General features: G+C 37.9%; 3 protein-coding genes across 3 annotated transcripts; all 3 read right to left on the bottom strand.

Annotated features, from left to right (window-relative positions):
• Nucleotides 1-5,912: 5,912 nt before the first annotated feature.
• Nucleotides 5,913-7,402, bottom strand: LOC114538185. Its single transcript, XM_028559329.1, has 2 exons — nt 7,000-7,402; nt 5,913-6,618 (listed from the first exon to the last, which is right to left on the bottom strand). The coding sequence occupies exons 1-2, from the start codon at nt 7,006-7,008 to the stop codon at nt 6,241-6,243; spliced, it is 387 nt and encodes a 128-aa protein (XP_028415130.1). The 5' UTR covers nt 7,009-7,402; the 3' UTR covers nt 5,913-6,240.
• Nucleotides 7,403-7,990: 588 nt separating this feature from the next.
• LOC114538184 lies at nt 7,991-11,713 on the bottom strand. The gene is made up of 5 exons (XM_028559327.1): nt 10,639-11,713; nt 9,867-9,927; nt 9,538-9,695; nt 9,281-9,362; nt 7,991-9,203 (listed from the first exon to the last, which is right to left on the bottom strand). Exons 1-5 carry the CDS (start codon nt 11,699-11,701, stop codon nt 9,122-9,124), a joined length of 1,446 nt encoding a protein of 481 aa, XP_028415128.1. The 5' UTR covers nt 11,702-11,713; the 3' UTR covers nt 7,991-9,121.
• A 2,452-nt stretch (nt 11,714-14,165) lies between these two features.
• On the bottom strand, nt 14,166-16,618 carry LOC114538175. The gene has a single exon (XM_028559297.1). It carries the CDS (start codon nt 16,359-16,361, stop codon nt 14,538-14,540), a length of 1,824 nt encoding a protein of 607 aa, XP_028415098.1. The 5' UTR covers nt 16,362-16,618; the 3' UTR covers nt 14,166-14,537.
• Nucleotides 16,619-19,775: the final 3,157 nt, after the last annotated feature.

Below are 19,775 nucleotides of genomic sequence, written 5' to 3'. Positions count from 1 at the left end.
TCACACCAAAAACTAGGAAAGCGCATGACCTGAAATCTAACTTTGATATTTGTAGCGTTTCTTGGTATGAGAATCGAGCTTTCGCTGTCTTTAACCTCGCAATGTTTTTCTTCACCATCCTCTTCATAATCAACAACCATCTTGGAAAACCAATTTCCTTCAGAAATATACTTTAGTCTATGATTCACCGCGTGGCTCGGAAAATCATAATCGCCATACTCATAATAATCACCATAATAATTACAATGATAACGAACATCGTGATCATCATGACCACCACCAATACCACCACCACCACTACCACCACGACTACCACTACCACCACTACTACCACCACCACCACCACCACTACCACTACCACCACTACTACCACCACTACCACCACCACTACCACTACCACCACTACTACCACCACCACCACCACCACCACCATCATCATCATTACGATCATCATCATCATCATCATCATCATCATCATCATCATCATCATCATCATCATCATCATCATCATCATCATCATCATCATCATCATCATCATCATCATCATCATCATCATCATCATCATCATCATCATCATCATCATCATCATCATCGTCGTCATCATCATCATCATCATCACTCTCGCTGTCTTTAACCTCGCGATGTTTTTTTTTACCACCGTCCTCTTCATATTCAAATCTTGGAAACATCTTGGAAAACCAATCACCATCATCATCATCATCATTTCATCATCATCATCATCATCATCATCATCATCATCATCTCATCATCTCATCATCATCTCATCATCATCATCATCTCATCATCATCATCATCATCATCATCATCATCATCATCATCATCATCATCATCATCATCATCATCATCATCATCATCATCATCATCATCGTCGTCATTATCGTTATCATCATCATCACCGTCATCATCGTCGTAGTCATCGTCACCACCATCACCATCATTTCTAATACTTAGAACTAAGGCTTTCGACACAATACTTCCCATGCGCTTGCTAACGGCTTTTGCTGCTTTTCCTGCAGCTTTTTTCAAATGATCCACTATGGATTTATTTCCAACATTTTCATCAAAACGCTCCTCGACACATTCAGCAAATGCTGTCACTGCAACTGCTGCTGTATCGTCAACAATATGACATGCGTCAGAGGAAAATGTCTCAAACGCTGCTAATGCTCCATCGCTGCAAACTGCGCCTTCTAGCAAGTTTTCTGCCAGCCCCCCCGGTACACCAGCAATTCCTCCCAGAAAAGCATCAAGGAGGATACGTAAAACGAATTGTTTCCCGTCAGGTTTTGGACCACATGCAAGGATTGTGCTCATATTATTTGTAAGAGATGCGATAAAACCACGAAAAGCTCCGGTGACCATCCTCGAACTAATTTGCCGTTCCAGAGAACTTTCCGCAAGTTCCAATGCAACATTTGCTGCTCCACTAAAACACGCGGTAATTCCAGCCACTCCCACATTCATAGCTGCTCCACCCACAGCACCAACCACAAAACTGGTAAAGTATTTTTTTAAGGAGCAACCTTTCTCTATCGCTTCACGATTTATTGTTTGTAATCCACTTGAAATTCCACCTCCCACAAGAGCCCCTGATGCAGCCACCATCCCAGCCACAACGGGTCCAGTCATCCCCGCTGTTACGAATGTTAAACCAACGCCCGCAGTTACAAAGACACCGGAAAGAATCAACAATCCGATTCTCTTTCGAAATTGTTTCTTCTGTTCATCGCTGTAACATTCTGGCTTAAATACTGCCCTCCATCGCGCCTTCCATCCTTTGTCATGATCTGCGGCATTATTATACGCAGCTCGTTTTTCGGGATCTTTGAGAATCTTGTACGCGAGGATGATATCTTGACAAATAGTTTCATCACCATTCTCAGGATTCTTGTCAGGATGCCAACGCAGAAGTTGAGAATGATAAGCTTTCTTTATCATCTTGGTCTGTTCCTCAATGGATTTCTTACGAACTTCTTTCATATCGAGGCCCAGGATTTCGTACAGGTTCTTGTTTCCTGACGCTGAAACTTCTTCTTCCATATTTTCTCGACGTAAACAAATTTGTTTGTCTTTGAACGGCAAATCCTCATTTCTCACATTAATTTCATCATCGCCGCTAACTCGAAGCAACATATCTCTTTCCCACATCAATGGACCCCATATAGTAATTTCCTTTTTTTGAGGGCGTGCTGTGAGCTCGAATCGAAAAGCTGTATCTTTATGAAATAAAAAGTTTTCACCTTTTGCCACAATTAAACTCTCCGAAAAAGAATGACTATTAGTCCAACTTGGAAGGATGTAGAAGGTGACCGCATGAGGTGACTTGTTGTCAATCAGAATCGACTTCAAATGTCCGCCCTATATTGAGAAGTGTTATGATATCCAGTAAAATAAAGATGTTGATGCACGAGCATGCATTATTGGTTGAAAAGTCAAGCGTATTTTGATATTTCTAAACGTATCACTGAATTCAACAAAAATTGTCCGCATATCGATACATTTCGATAAAAATTTTCCACACTTTGCCATGCACATTTAAATGTTTCTGGGGGGTTTGGTGAAAAGTAAATTGAAAAACTTATATATATATATATATATATATATACATAGCTCGGTTACTGGAAAGAGTTTCCTAGTCCCACATCAGCCCATGTTACATGAGCCCGGTTCAACGAAGCGTGAGATGATTTTGAGGTATTGAAATGAGCAGATAACGTGATCTTGGCAGTCGCATAATCACCACAATAATCGCCGAGTGGCGGCCGGATCACTTCCGGCTTCACTTTTGCCTCTATAGATTCGTTATCCAGTCTTATTTCAGATCAGTGGTTTGGTGTCATAAAGACTTATTTCAATACCTCAAAGTCCTCTGACGCTTCGTTGAATCTCGGGTAAACGGGCTCATGTAAACAGCCCCTACGTATATGGTATCAGCAAAAACAACGCGTTTGAACGCATGACATGCATCTACGAGAAGCTTGCTTATATTGATTCTTCACTCAAAATATTTTACATTTCGATCCTGCCTCTAAATGCGCTTAAACAGTGGTCAAAACTAGTGTATGTAGGCCTACATATAAATCTACACTAAACTTTCTCAACAATTCATACCTCGGCCATGATATAGAATTAAGCAAAACCTTTAATATCCTCAAACTGATCAAAAGCCTTTTCACTTGTTTTGTTGCTTTATCTTCCAGCGGCAAATCTACACATGCATAAAAAACACGTATAGCGTTGGATAACAACAGCGTAGAGTATTAATGATCGATCAAGTTCGATATATATATATATAGCCCAGCATTTTTCGGCATTCTTTTCGCATCAAACTTGTAGTTTAGGCGTGAAAATGCAGGTTATAACAGAATAAAAAGACTGACTGCATTACTATTAGACTAAGAAAATTAGTATATATAATGGTTTTTATTAATAAATTACACTCATGCATGCAGTCTATACCAAATCAAATTCTAGGAGTGCTAATTACTAGGAGGAATTCAACGTTTGTGATGGTGTGCGTTTGCGTGGTGCACTGATAATAATCACACCTGCATTTTTGTGCAAATATTAATTGCATAAAAACTGCCCTGCCGGATGCCATCAAAACATTCGATGTCAATGTCAATTCCGAAAGTGAAACTGCTCATGTTATATTGCGAAGTTATAAATACCATACATGCAGTTTCGCACCTAAAATAATCTTGTTTCTCCCTTACGAACAGCTATTGCAGCTCGCCTGAAAATATTCTACACGAGAAGAAATTAGGGACTAGCTTAAGAGTACATATTTGAAATCAAAACATTGATTAACTATATATATATATGGACAGTTTATAGTATACATGTCGCTATTCTTGCGCATTGTGCTCTCTTCCAACATATATTATAGCTATATATTTTTGAATATCTTGAAAAATAAACTCTCTCGATACGACTTCCTCCAAGAGGTTTCGTCTCATGGTGAACAGCTTGAAAACTATCGTATATGCGTACAAGTGAATGTTGGTTATACAAACCTTTTATCTGGAAGTTGTTTTAGTAAAGCAACGACGTCGTAATCAGCAAATCCAGTATAGTGATCGTATATGTGATCCGAATTGCCGTGAACGAATAAAGAGAGCCATAAGCTGAGATAACGTTCTATAAAAAGCAACTTTTGAACTGAATCAAAATGTTTAGTAATATGCAAGGCTTACATAATTGATGTAATAAAAGCCTGTGTGGACAAAAGGTATATCGTGTTTCAAGTTAGCGCGCTTTCAGCTGCGCGGCTGTACTATTTGACTCAAAATTCGTGGGGTTTTTCCTGCTCGTGCGTTGTGCGTAAAAAATGCATCTTAGTTACCAGCGGGATTTAAAAATTTCACTTTTGGTAATGCAATTTTCATACAAATTCATCTCGTTCTAGATCTGGACTTTGGGGTTTTTAAGTATGCCGCTATTATAGAATTTCACCGCTGAGTGACCTACTCAGGGCGGAAGTGAGAGGGAAACTGGAGCTAGCGCTGTTGCAATACATTGTGACGTGTATACGTAGTTACTTCCATTTTTGGAATCTACATGATTTGGCGATTTTGATACCAAATATGTATGAACATATTCAAAGCAAATTAAGAGTGGACCAATGGCTCTATATCTTCGGAGTTCGGTATTTCGGGGTTTTTTTTTCGATTTTGGTTTTGTTTAACTCATTCATTCATTCCGTCGAAGGGATAGAGCATGAATACGAACAAAGTACGCCTTTTCTACAGACTATAGTTCTTTCTTTTAATTACGAAATAAGCAAGTAGGTATTAAAATTATAAATTTTTGATGATTGTCCATATTAAAAGTTTAAAATATCTTTGTTCGGAGTTGTTCGGAGTTGATAAACACTCTGCGTCTATATTTCACTAATTTCAGCTTACTCATATATACTTTATCAAAAGAGAGGCAGCAAAAGAACGGAGAAATCTATGGCTATGAATCTTCTTTTAGTTGACGTGTTTACGCCGAGCCGGATGGCTTCAAAATTCGCTTCATGAATTCGCTTCGATCTCGATGCCTTCTTTGTTTATGGCCGCGCGGTATTGCTCTCAAAAGAGACTAGACTCTAGCTAGGGCAAATGTCCCAATTTGTACTACAAGAGTTTGATATTGAAATAGAGAGGGGAATCAGTTTATCAAATGTATACAAACATCTTTTATCCTACGTCAAACGACGGTTTAATACATGTTGAATTTGTACTTACATAGCCGCTGTGTTGGTCAACCTTTTCAAAACAGATTTAAGCAGTGCTATATGAATAAAGAATACGAAAAATGCTCCATATAATCTGTAATTGTATATTTTGAAAAAATGAATTAGCAAACATGCAACTAACGTACAGATATAGAAGCCGCTATAGTGATCAACTCGATCATTGACATTGTGAACAGATTCAAGCGGTTCAGAGATCAGGCAAAGAAAATCGAATGTACGTGAAGAAAGTACTTACTGAGATATCAAAGTTGTTGTGTTTAATAAGTCTCAAAGTCGTTGTGTTAACCTCCTTGTTAAGCCTTCTTGGAATTTCAACTGGAAAGTAGCTTCAAATATTGATATAATGTCGTTGAGCACCTGCAGAGCAACTATTTATCTGATTCAATTGATTTTCAATTGCGCACAGCCGTGATGTCTAGCTCTGACAGAGTTTTCTTTGTTCAAATTGTTAACATTCCAATAAAGGATCAAAGTCTTTTCACCAAATATAGACTTCCATTGTCTACAGTATGCTTTGCGGTAATGTTGGTCAAATTAAGAAAAATTAAAATTTTAATCTTTATTGAAATGATATATCACTTTCAGTTTCATACTAGTTTCCAGGTGATCTCGCGCGCATATTTTAGCCAATCAGCACTCAGAAGGGCTGTCACAACAGAAAACAATCTTGCAGTGTTTATTGCAGTGTTTATAGATTATATTACAGACAATGCAATATTGTGTATAAAATGACTGTCTCGTTCTACAAGGTATAATATACCTGTGAAAGAAATTGCTGTGGATAAACTTTATAATGGGAATTGCCTATAAGAATAAAGGACTCTCGTTCACAGCTAGTTTGTGTGCTATAGGTGTTTACCTTAAAGTGCAAAAAATCATCGTAGCTAATTACAGAGATCAATTATCTTTTTTATCAATTAACTGTGACATTCTTAATTTCGTCAAATCCTATTTCTTAATTAGTCTGGTAAATCCTTTCAAACTTCGTTCACATCATCAAAATGTTCATTCGTGATCTTCATCACAGCTTCATAATACAAGCCTCCAGCCAAAGTGAACGTGCGACTCACTGGTGATCTGTACTTGAAGATATGAGGCTGCGTTGGTTTTACCCAATATTTTTCGAAACGGTCATACTTTTTTACATCACACCAAACACCAGGCCCGCGCATGACTTTGAAGCTAACTTCGATATTAGCGGCATCCTTTGGTATTAGAATAGAATTTTCGCTATCTTCGACCTCAATATGTTTTCTTTCATCGTTCTGGTCATAATCAACAATCATCTTAGAAAACCAATGTCCTTTAGAAATATACTTCAGTCTATATTCCATGGACTCGTCACGATCATTACCCTTACGAAAAGAAAGGAACTCGTAAACAAAAATCTAATACCATAATACATACTTATTTATATGCACATGCACGATGCACGTACACCAAATGAAAGTCGCAGATCTGGATATAAACAATGGATGGTAATATTTAGTATTTAGGCAAAAATAGGAATTTTCCCACTCTGTTTTCAGGAATATTTTATGCCGGTATAATAAAGATCTATATAGGATTGGGTGAGAGGCACATTATTGAATAAAATACAATATATGTATATAAGATGGGTAATATATTTAGTTGTTATTGTGTATTGAAATATACATGGGTTATTCAAATATACATTTTCATCAGCGCAACCATTTTTACACAATATTGCACAGTTGTTGTGCATGTGTTCATACCTCAGCCATGCCGTGGAATCGAATGAACACACGGGAGTGAAATATCTTTCTGAATCTTTCCCACTTTCTTTTCAAAGTTTCATCTAAATATCGAAACACATCACAAATTGTAGAAGCATAACAAGTAAAATCTCAGCAGCCCGATCGTCTGGGGTGCGACGACGTCATGCAGTCACTAATAACCATTACCAATTGTATTCGTGATACAGGGTCTCTCAAAAAAAACAACACGAAATGAAATTACCAAACAATTAGCTTCATGACTGAATCCTTATGCGGCATGAAAAAGCAGTTACTCAGCTCCCCAATGATACCTTTCTTCAGTTCATAACAGTAACAAATTATCAAATATTTATGAAATGAAAACAGAAATAGGAATTCTTTCACTGTTAAAACGACGTTGACATTCGTACAGACTGATCAAACTAAAAGTGCTGAAACTTAAAGAATGATGCGAATATTGTTTAGTATCTAGATTTTTCGATGTATAATTATTCTCGTTCTTTTTGAGATATAATTAGCCGGATTGTAAAATTTGCGCAACTAATTATATCTAATCCTAAAGATATTTTATATCTTCAGTTTTTATTTACAAATATCGAAACCGCTGTGGCGATCAAACCACATTGAACCAGAATAAGGTTTATTTGAAACAAGAATTAGAATACTGTAGGAAACTAATTACATGCACTGTGGGAAAACTGATCGCCCAATCCTTCTCGAACAACTGCGATAAAGACGCGTATAGCCCTCTTTAGTTCAAACATATAAACAAACGATATATGCACATGAATGTAATATTTTATTGCAAGAAGAATACCCTCAGTATGTGGGTCTTTATTACGTCGCTGAATGTTTGTTATATAGACAAAATGTACTACAAATAAAACGGATTTAATTCTGATCTTTTAGATAAGCTCATGCAGAAACGTGTAGAAATATATATGGCCGATATATTATAATATATCATTCGCTGTTTGGCACGTAATTTCTTCCCCACCATGCATATCTATGTAGGGAGCTTGATTTCCTTTGATTAAAAGAATATTGTGTAATAAACATTTAAAATGCAAAAAATATACAAATATTATTAGCATACTGCATGCATGCATGTATGTATACTGTTTAAAAGTTGTTATCCAGTCATTGTATGTTAAACGAGGTAATCTCGGTGGTTCTACTAAAACTAAAAAGGATAGGTTATAACAAAATGGGATAAGATATACGTTTGCAATGCTATACGAATCTAGGCTAATGTTGATCTTGGATTATGCGGTTATGCTGGGTAATACAAGGTTTCACATCTTTAAGATGAACAAGCTCGGCATGTTTTATTAGTTCCTCTGTACTTTCTCTTAAATTTCGGCAATAATAGACATTTCCGCTAGACTCTGGATATACCATACAGAGATATGCGAATGGTATTTTTTCTTCGTCATATAGCAGATAAATTAAGGAACCTGAGTCACCTTTATCGGCAAATTTATTATTGCCAAATTTCTCAATTCTGTAACAGCGTTTGTTTCTAGGACAACGACGAACATCACGAAGTCCGACAAGTTTTCCTCGCCTAGGATTTCGAGAAACTTTTTCCACTGGCAATACCTTTTTGTCAAAAAACATTTTTCTGACATGTATTGAACTAGCCAGATCAGGACTGATTCGGATTCCGCTAAGAAACTCCACCATGCTTGAGCAATAATTAAAATCATTACTTAGCTCGATGAAGGCAATATCGTGGTAGTCGTTGTATAAGCCATAGCTAAACTTTGCAAGCTCAATTCTTCCCTTCTCTGATGTAAAGCGGCTGATAGCCCCATTCACAACCTTTCGATCCATTTTCGCAGTCCTCTCTAAGTGTTTTGTGGCCTTCTTTCACGTCAGAGCAATCTCCCTTGTAGCAAACATGATAGCAGGTGGTTGCATAGTGCTTTTCATCAGCAGCAAGTAGCACACCAATTGAACCATCACCGGAAAGTCTTTCACCTGGGACGGGTCCTCGTAGAAAAGAAGCTTCGTTGCTTTCACAATCTTCATCAATGTCGTCATAACGAAAATCAACAAACGAAGCAATGTTGACACCAAACAATTTCTTGAGGTCCTCCATCGATGGTAGTTTGTTTTATGCGCAGATTATGTAGATTTGCCAAGATTTTTCAGGTTCGCTGGCAACACCAATATAGTATTCTTCTACCCAGGGTAAACTGAGAAAAAGTGAAAAGGCGAATTTAGTAATTATTTTCTTCAATGGAAAATTAAAAACTTAACTGAGGTCCGCTACCTTAACAATTCATTCTCGTATTTACTATACAATTCAGAGTCTTCTTTAAAAAAATTCGATTCAAACCATTCAAGTTTTGAGCCTATACATAGTAGAATAAATAAAGGAAAGACATTGATGAACGATTGAAGGTTATAAATATGTACATAAATATATATATATATATATAACAAGGAACGTGTATCGTTGTATAAATTGAAAAAGGACGGATTGAACTTGATACATGCATGGCTCAGTATATTCACTATAGAACTTACATTCTCGATAAGTGATGAAAGGAAGAGCATCTTGCTCAAAATATTTTACTATGTCAGCGATACGAGGTGCTTCCCCAAGTTTCCAAACGATTTCTAAATGACGCTGGTCGCATTCTTCGTTTGGATCAACAATTTTGAAATCGTAAACCCATTCTAACCTTAATACAAAAACCAACAAGAATTATCAGCATAGGCGTACGAGACATAGGCCATTACTAGGTCGCAATTTCTATTCGAAAGTTGGGTCTTTCATTCGTCCGTCCTCTCCTGAAGAATTTAAGGCCTGTATGAGATGAAAGTTACTGAAAATACGTATAATGTAGTATTACCTTCTCAGGAAGTTTTCATAGCCAGGTTGCAAAAAGATTCGCTCCAATAGAAACTCAGTGTCTAAACCACAAAAGAACAAAAGTCATGTCATCACATGGTCTGTTTTGTTGCGTTTACCCTCAGCAACACAAGATTGCTAGATTAGAAGATTATTTTTCAGGCTCATTACTAATTATGGAGCCAATACTAAAATAAATTTCTTAATGTTTTGAAGTGAAAAAGAGTATACTATAGCGCTTAAAGTCGTGAGTTTCGGATATCACAAATATATACAGTACTGTCCAGAAGTAACCTAACACTGCGGTTGCAGTTCGGTCGCGGTTCGGCTGCGGTTCGGTTGCGGTCGCGTTCGACCGTTAGAAACCGCAGACGACCGCAAGGGAAAAAAATACGATCGCAGTTGCTGTTCGCGGAATTTTATGACCTGCTGAGAAAGACAACACAATAATTAAATAAAAAAACATTGTAAGAAATGTCTGTCAGACCACAGTCAGACTGAGGTTAGACCGAGGTTTGACCTAGGTTTACCGCGGTTTTCGTTAGGTTATTTTTGGAAAGTACTGCATTTATAGTCATTGTTTGAAAGGCTTTTTCCATTGTTTTGATTTAATTGATGCAGAAGTAGCTAGCTAAGTTGAGAAGTCCTGCTTAGCAACTCGCCTATTTGAAAAGCACTCGACATTTAAAACCAAGTATTTGAGCTAATAAAATGAGCCAGAAAATTAGACATGCGGGATGACATTGAACACCTTACAAATATAGACCTTATACCTTTTGCGAAATCAATCATAGGCATATCTTCTGATATCATCGTTTTTGAATTCTGTAAACATTCCAGCCAATCTAGAAACGATAGCTTTTCTGCTCTGTTTTCAACGACATGGTAGCTCTCTGGATCTTTAATGAACACTCCGTCATGACACGGGCTGACAGTTATCTTTATAACATAAAGCTCCTGAGCATCATTTTTTCCAAACTTTTTGGTTTCCTCATTAACACTTAGAAACTGGATATTCCAAAACTTGCTTTTATCGTCAACATGTTTCGGCCATGTCATGGATCCGATAGCCTTTTCGACTACTTTCTCAACGTCTTTCTTATCTGGAATTTTTTCTCCCAAAGCAAATCCTCTTGAATCAACACCATAGTACAATTCTCCGCCACGATAATTCGCCAGAGCGGACACGCACTGAAGTAGTTTGTTTTTCTCCAGTGTTATACGAGACTTCACACTGGCTGGACTATCGCTAAATTTTCTTTCCAAAGACCGAAACATAACGTTTTCTTTCGAGTGCTTGATCTGTAGTTTTTGACGTCCAATAATGTCGTGAAGTGCACTCTCTTGATATTTTCTTTTTGTTACCAGTAGTGACACTGGAGTTTGATTAGGATTGAATAAATAGGATCTAACCTCCTCAGCAGATTTTTTAGATGGCATGAGTTTTGCATCACCGTCTTCGGCAATGATGCACATGTTATATTTCACTGTGATGATTTCTTTGCTGCCGTTTACAAGGAATGCAATTTTGTTGGACAAATTATAGGATGAGAAATCTTTCTTTCCTGTGTCAGACAGCGTTTCATTTATCGCATTTGTAATAATATCGGAGCATTTTTTGACATCTGACTCGAAAAAAGTTCCCAAGAGGAAGATGGTTAGCATACCACCACCGGAATTACGCAAAGCACAAATTGAATTCAGAATTTGTCGCATTATCTTGTCTTCATAAGTACATTTCTCAATAGTAAACATTTTTACAAAGTTTGAAGGGTCGGATATCCGAAGTTTTAATTTGTTCCAAATTTCTTTTGATTCATTTTCAGTTGACGACATTTTGTTGATCTTCTTGTGATGAACTACAAGGTTTAAGCAATTTTACAAAAGAAGTCTTTTTCATCGGTTATTTGTTTAACTATAGTATAAATGTTAAATATAAAACTAAATATAATTTAAATGCTTTATAAAACTCTTATACCTACATTTTGAACAGTTATACCGTTGTTCACTACGAAAAAACATTCTCAGGATGGTTGCACACAAGGGTAGCTAACTTTTTTAGTGACAAGACAAGCTCAAGTTTGGCGAATTCTGTAACATATTATAGTTACTTATAGTTAACTACCTTCTGCATGTATACACCGCTCCTGGTGGCAAAACAGGTCATAAAATCCACAACGCATCATCATTCGGACTATATTTTTTTACTTGGGAGATAACGACTGGACAGGCGTAGTAGTCTCAGAATACTCTCCCAGTCTTAAGCTTTGTATAACTATTACCTACATCAACGCAGCAGCTGTTTTTTTACCAGCATCTGAGGTAACCCTATTGCATGTTCTTGCTGTTTGTGTCCGCTAGCTATATATTACATTTTCAATACAAAACCGTTCAAGTAGAAGCGAAGATAAAACGAAGAATAAAAGAGCATTGAAGATAAAACTTTAATATAAAATTTACTTCGTGTGGGTAATAAATGACTATCAACCTCGTAAACAACATTCAAAATGTTCATTCATCGTTGCGAAGAATGAATTTAATCCTCCCAGTATTGAATTTAATCTTGCTAGTATACTACAGCAATTACTACAATTATATTAATATATATACATGCACACTGCTGTCAATGACCTACCTTAAAACGACTTTTCAATGAACAACCAGTTTCACGCAGAATAGCTTCCATGCACACAACGCTTTGCTTGATAGCATCAACGACTGTAATTAACAAACAAAAAACCCACAAAAACAACGCTTGCATGGCTTTCGTTTTCCATAATTAATTATGCGTCATCTGCCCGGACGTTGAATTTCGAACGTGGCATGCATGTCACATTTTAAAAACATCTCATATTTATCGATGGGGACATAACTCTTGGCTGTGTATATATAATATATATATATTTATTGGGGAAAGGAGGCAAAAATTGTGTTAGAAAAAAGATTTGATACTGTTGGTATAGCAACGGAAATATATATACCTGCATTTTCTTTGCGATGATTGGTCATCGCTATACCGCTAAGATTTTCTATTTCCATCACCTGTGTAAGCTCAAGAAAACTTCATTAATAATATTACGATATACCTTATTCCGAATGCTTAAAACTTTGTGATCTCAGCATTTTATGGTTTTCGTTAATGGCCTCCAAAATAGCTGACGATGCTATTTATATGCTTGTACTTATATTTTTGGTCAAAATTCGGCAATGTGAGTGTTTCGTCCGTTTCACCAGCAGTTCGAGTTCAGAAAATCATTCCCAGACAGATCGCATTGATCAGCGAAAGACCCATTATCCCCAATCAGAATCACCGGTCTATCACTTTCCGTAAATACCCGGTGGAGGCTGACTCGTTGTATTCTAACATTGACAATTCCAGGAGGTATGGAGTACTGATATCTGAATTTCTACGCACCCTGAATGCTGCTAGTGAGATTACCAGAGCACAGTTCGCGATCGGTTGTTTGCCAATTTTTGGTTACCTCAAGAATCGATCAAAGCGGTCTTATATAAGCGCTATGTTACACGACTCCAATTCTTTGTATCTATTCAGACTCTTGGGAAGCAAAACTCACTATTTCCCTCGGGAGCATACATTAAGTGTATAATATAACAGTTGTAATAAACTGATATTGTTGCTGCTATTGGAGGGTAATTTGCCAGTAATTTAGTAAAACTTGTGCCTTGAAAAAAACGTTGTGCGTAAGAACAGATGATTGTACCTCATTGCCCTTTTTGGTAATCGATTTTTATGGATATTCGTGTCGGATTGAGCGGGTAATACCAAAAATTTGCGGCAATATGCGTCACTTTTGCCCTCACAAAAATCATTTGACAAAAAATCTCCTATAAAAACTAAAGTTTTGCATCGCTATGACCCGGCGTTTGACCTCATAGAAAAGCCTAAATCGAAGCGCACAAGAAAATGTATTTCAGATCACCATATATAGTTCTTCGCAACGACAAAATGTGAAATCAAAATTTGTAAATTCAGCCGGTTTAGTCGAGCTGATAAGACAAAACATGAGAAACAGGCATGAGTTATTCCACATTGAGATACGCCATTTCTACTGGCTTGTTCTACTGGCTTGCTTTTTTCATTAAAGTTTTCGAGTTACGAGTAACAAGTAATGTATGTTTAGTTTATTTCGTTTTCAAAAACGCCTAATATACAATAGGACATTACACTTACATTTCAAATGAAACTTTGAATTGCAAAAACTTTCCTACATTTGGACGCAAAGCTGTTGCACTATTTACAAGTATTATTTGCTAGTCCGAAATCATGCATGGTAGTTTCGTTCTGTTAAAATCTATCTTCGGTGAATCACCTCGGAATAATCTTATATAGACAAATACATTAAATTGTAATTTTGTTTTTGTAAATTACCTATGTATGCATTCCCATTCATTTTAAACGATGCAGCAACATGACATAATATCATCATTCAATGCATGATTTAACGAATCTAGGCTACCTTGCATTACACTAGCATATAATTTGCATTACTATATATTACTGGAAAAGTTTGGTACCCAAAATGAACTTAATTCCGCTAACTTGTGTCCTATATGAAGCTGGTTCGGTTTTTTGTTAGAATCCCACGGTCATACTATACTCTCTTACGTCACACTAAATACCAGAAAAGCACATGTTAGTAGCAAACATACGTTAGTTTGTTGGTGTCACCTCTTCTGTGGGTTTATCATTCGTTTTGGTTATCAATTCTTCGTAGCTTGGCAGGTAATTTTCGCCACCATCTACTGTGATATTGATTACAGCTTCATAATACAAGCTTCCAGCCAAAGTGTACGTGCAACTCACTGGTTTCTTGTACTTGAAGATATGAGGCTGGGCTGGTTTCACCCAACGGTCGTTAAAAAAATCATACTTTTTTACGTCACACCAAACACCAGGCCCGCGCATGACCTGAAATCTAACTTTGATGTTGGTAGTATTGCTCGGTATCCAAATCAAACTTCCACTACCTTCAGCAACCTTAGATATCTTTTCGCCGTTCTCTTCATAATCAACAATCATCTTTGAAAACCAAACGCCATCAGAAATATACTGTAGTTTGTGTTTGCCGTTCGGTAATGATTGAGTTACATGGTTTGTTTTTTCTGATCCATTTGAGCTGCCATTTCCTTCACTACACTTCCGATTATCCAATTCGCTCACACCAATACCTCCAGTGGCTGCATTCCTGTCGTTGTTTTCACCACTCGAGTTCGTTTCATCTTCTTCAAATGACTTCTTGTTAGATTCCCCATTCATCTTCGTTGTCTCTCCTGAGCCATTGGATTTCTTTTCGACTCTTCTAGCGACTTCTTTCGCAGCCTCCTTTCCCGCATTTTGTATTAGAATCGCAATATCTGTACTTTCATCGTTTTCATCGAAATGTTTCTCCACATGGTCAGCAAACGTTTCCGTTGCTACTAACGCGAGTTCCTCAACGCCGTTACCAACGTCAGACGAAACAGTTTCCCACGCTGCCAGTGCTTCTTCGGCAGAAACCACGTCTTTTATCATGTTTTCTGTCAGCCCTCCTGGTGCACCAGCAACCCCTCCGAGCAGGGCATCCGTTAAGACGTGTAAAATAAATTGTTTCCAGGTCATTTTTGGTCCACCTGCAAAAATTGCGTCTAGTTTACTAGTTATGGTTTTAATGAAGCAGCGAAAAGTTGAGGTGATCATCTTCAGAGAAATTTTTTCTTCCAGAGAAGATTGAGCAACCTTAAATACAATCTTCGCAGCTCCACCCATAAACGCCGCCACTCCAGCTACTCCCGTTGTCAAGGCTGCTCCACCAACAGCACCAACCACTAAACTTAAAATGTATTTTTTTAGGGGGCAGCCGTTTTTTACTGATTCACGATTTATCGTCCTTAATCCACTTGAAATCCCTCCTCCCATAAGAACCCCTGATGCAGCCATTATTCCAAGTATAACTGGTGCGGCACTTCCTGCAGTTAGGAATGTTAACCCGACGCCACCTGCTGTAAGAATGACCGATAAAAACAACAATCCCATTCTCTTTCGATATTGTGACTTTTGCGCAGCGCTGTAACATTCGGGATTGAAAACAGCTCTCCATCGCGCCTTTGATAACCATCCCCTGTCATAATCTGCGACGTTATTGTACGCGGCTCGGGCTTCGGGATCTTTGAGAATCTCGTACGCGAAGATGATTTCTCGACAAATAGCATGGTCACCATTCTCAGGATTCTTGTCAGGATGCCAACGCCGCAATTGAGAATGATAAGCTTTCTTTATGATATGCTGCTGTTCTTCAAATGGCTTTTTACGAACTTCTTTCATATTTAGAGCAAGGATTTCGTACAGATTCTTGTTTCCTGACGCTGAAACGTCCTCTTTCATGTTTTGACGCCGAATGCAAATTTGTTTTTCCATAAATGGCAACTCTTCTTCTTCTACTTTCAATTCATCACAACCACTGACTCGAAGGATTATATCTTTCTCCCACTCTTTCATCGGGAAAAAAGTCTCCAATTTTCTTCCATCAAGGCGAGCCCCGAGCTCAAAGCGAAATGCCTTTCCCTTTTGAAATAAGAAGCTATCACCTCGTTCTATAATTATACTCAGCGAAAAAATATGACTTTTAGTCCAGCTTGCGAGGATGAACAAGGTGACCGCATAAGTGGATTTGTTTTCAACAACAATTGATTTCAATTGTTCACCCTATGGAAAGATGAGAATTTGTAACCTATATCGTAAAGGACAATCGTAAAAAATATTAATGAGCAATTATGCAAAGAAAATGCAAAGTCGTCTGGATGTACAAAGGGTATTTATTATACTATGATGGCGAATTGTGCCAAATTTTGATTAATTTATGTTTGACCTAGCACAGTTAAGGCAAAATCAACACAGTATTTGCATAACTCCAGAAAAATATCGAAAACTCACTGTGCCTGAAAAAGTCAACTATTTCGAAAAGAGCTATTATTGTTGCCCAAAAAGGTGATTTGTTAAAAAAGCCAAATTGTCACTTTTAACTTTATCACTTGCCTCTGTCCTGTCGTTCTTTTCAACATTATTACCATCCGATATTGATTGTCTCACTCGGTTTGTTTTTTCCGACCCGTTCAAGCCGTCATTTTCCTCAGTGCACGTAGTTTTATCGTCAATATCAGATATTTCGTCATCACATTCTCCAGCGATCTTTATTACAGCCAGATGGCCAAGCGCGTTTCCAACCAAAGTGTACGTGCGACTCACCGGTTGATCGTACTCGAAAATATGAGGCTGAGTTGGTTCTATCCAAACTTCTTTGAAACGGTCGTACTTATTTACATCAAACCAAATACCTGGAGGAAAGCCCGTGGCCTGAAAACGAACTTTCACGTTGGTGGCACTGTTTGGTATTTCAATCGATTGTTTACTATCTTCAACCTCATAATGTTTTTCTACACCGTTCTCTTCATAATCAACGAGCATCCTGACCAACCAAAGTCCTTCACAAATAAAATGTAATATGTGTCTCCCGGGTTCCGTGGATTCATCATTTATTTCATCTATCAAGTCCTTGTATTCAGGAATTTTATCATACTTTTCATCGAGTTCATCACTTGTGACATTTACTACTTTTTCATAATACAAGCTTCCAGCCAAAGTGTACGTGCGACTCACTGGTTTCTTGTACTTGAAGATATGAGGCTGGGCTGGTTTCACCCAACGGTCATTAAAAAAATCATACTTTTTTACGTCACACCAAACACCAGGCCCGCGCATGACCTGAAATCCAACTTTAATGTTGGTAGTATTGCTCGGTATCCAAATCAAACTTCCACCACCTTCAGCCTCCTTAGATATCTTTTCACCATTCTCTTCATAATCAACAATCATCTTTGACAACCAAACGCCATCAGAAATATACTGTAGTTTGTGTTTGCCGTCCGGTAATGATTGAGTTACTTGGTTTGTTTTTTCTGATCCATTTGAGCTGCCATTTCCTTCACTACACTTCCGATTATCCAATTCGCTCACACCAATACCTCCAGTGGCTGCATTTCTGTCGTTGTTTTCACCACTCGAGTTCGTTTCATCTTCTTCAAATGACTTCTTGTTAGATTCCCCATTCATCTCCGTTGTCTTTCCTGAGCCATTGGATATCTTTTCGACTCTTCTAGCGACTTCTTTCGCAGCCTCCTTTTCCGCATTTTGTATTAGAATCGCAATATCTGTACTTTCACCGTTGTCATCGAAATGTTTCTTCACATAGTCAGCAAACGTTTTCGTTGCTACTAATGTGAGTTTCTCAACGCCGTTACCAACGTCAGACGAAAAAGTTTCAAATGCTGCCAGTGCTTCTTCGGCAGAAACCACGTCTTGTATCATGTTTTCTGTCAGCCCTCCTGGTGCACCAGCAACCCCTCCGAGCAGGGCATCCGTTAAGACGTGTAAAATAAATTGTTTCCAGGTCATTTTTGGTCCACCTGCAAGAATTGCGTCTAGTTTACAAGTTATGGTTTTAATGAAGCAGCGAAATGTTGAAGTGACTATCCTGAGAGAAATTTGCTCTTCCAGAGAAGATTGAGCAACCTTAAATACAATCTTCGCAGCTCCACCCATAAACGCCGCCACTCCAGCTACTCCCGTTGTCAAGGCTGCTCCACTAACAGCACCAACGATAAAACTTAAAATGTACTTTGTTAGCGGGCAGCCGTTTTTTACTGATTCACGATTTATTGTCCTTAATCCACTTGAAATCCCTCCTCCCATAAGAGCCCCTGATGCAGCTATTATTCCAAGTACAATTAGCGTGGAACTTCCTGCAGTTAGGAATGTTAACCCGACGCCACCTGCTGTGAGAATGACCGATAAAAACAACAATCCCATTCTCTTTCGATATTGTGACTTTTGCGCATCGCTGTAACATTCGGGATTGAAAACAGCTCTCCATCGCGCCTTTGATAACCATCCCCTGTCATAATCTGCGACGTTATTGTACGCGGCTCGGGCTTCGGGATCTTTGAGAATCTCGTACGCGAAGATGATTTCTCGACATATAGCATTGTCACCATTCTCAGGATTCTTGTCAGGATGCCAACGCCGCAATTGAGAACGATAAGCTTTCTTTATGATATGCTGCTGTTCTTCAAATGGCTTTTTACGAACTTCTTTCATATTTAGAGCAAGGATTTCGTACAGATTCTTGTTTCCTGACGCTGAAACGTCCTCTTTCATATTTTGACGCCGAATGCAAATTTGTTTTTCCATAGACAGCAACTCTTTTTCTTCTACTTCCAATTTATCACGACCACTGACTCGAAGGATTACATCTTTCTCCCACTCTTTCATCGGGGAAAAAGTCTCCAATTTTCTTCCATCAAGGCGAGCCCCGAGCTCAAAGCGAAATTTTTTTTCCTTTTGAAATAAGAAGCTATCACCTCGTTCTATAATTTTACTCAGCGAAAAAATATGACTTTTAGTCCAGCTTGCGAGGATGAACAAGGTGACCGCATAAGTGGATTTGTTTTCAACAACAATTGATTTCAATTGTTCACCCTATGGAAAGATGAGAATTTGTAACCTATATCGTAAAGGACAATCGTAAAAAATATTAATGAGCAATCTCGATATGTTAAAGATATTTATTTATGTACTTTGATGGCGAATTTACCAAATGTAAATTAATTTTTCTTATGCCTTTATCACCAAATGACTTTGTCAGGAAAATTTATCTTATAATTAGAAGAAGTGCTGCTTTAGCTGCTTTGTTTAGAAAGATCTCACATCCGCCCATATAATTTTTTTCTCCTGAAGGCCAATTGTTCGCTAATTAATTAATTGCTTTTATTATATGGCAAGCGTCACTTCCGGTGAAATGGAGCTCAGTGAGACCTCGGTCCGATATTTCTCGGTTTAATAAAAAGTTAATCTTTT

This window comes from Dendronephthya gigantea, unplaced genomic scaffold (genome assembly GCF_004324835.1).
Source record: "Dendronephthya gigantea isolate DGI-Jeju-01 unplaced genomic scaffold, DenGig_1.0 000176F, whole genome shotgun sequence".
Taxonomy (NCBI): Eukaryota; Metazoa; Cnidaria; class Anthozoa; order Malacalcyonacea; family Nephtheidae; genus Dendronephthya; species Dendronephthya gigantea.
The sequence above is the reverse complement of the archived record's forward strand: the minus strand, read 5'-3'. Positions and strand labels throughout refer to the sequence as shown.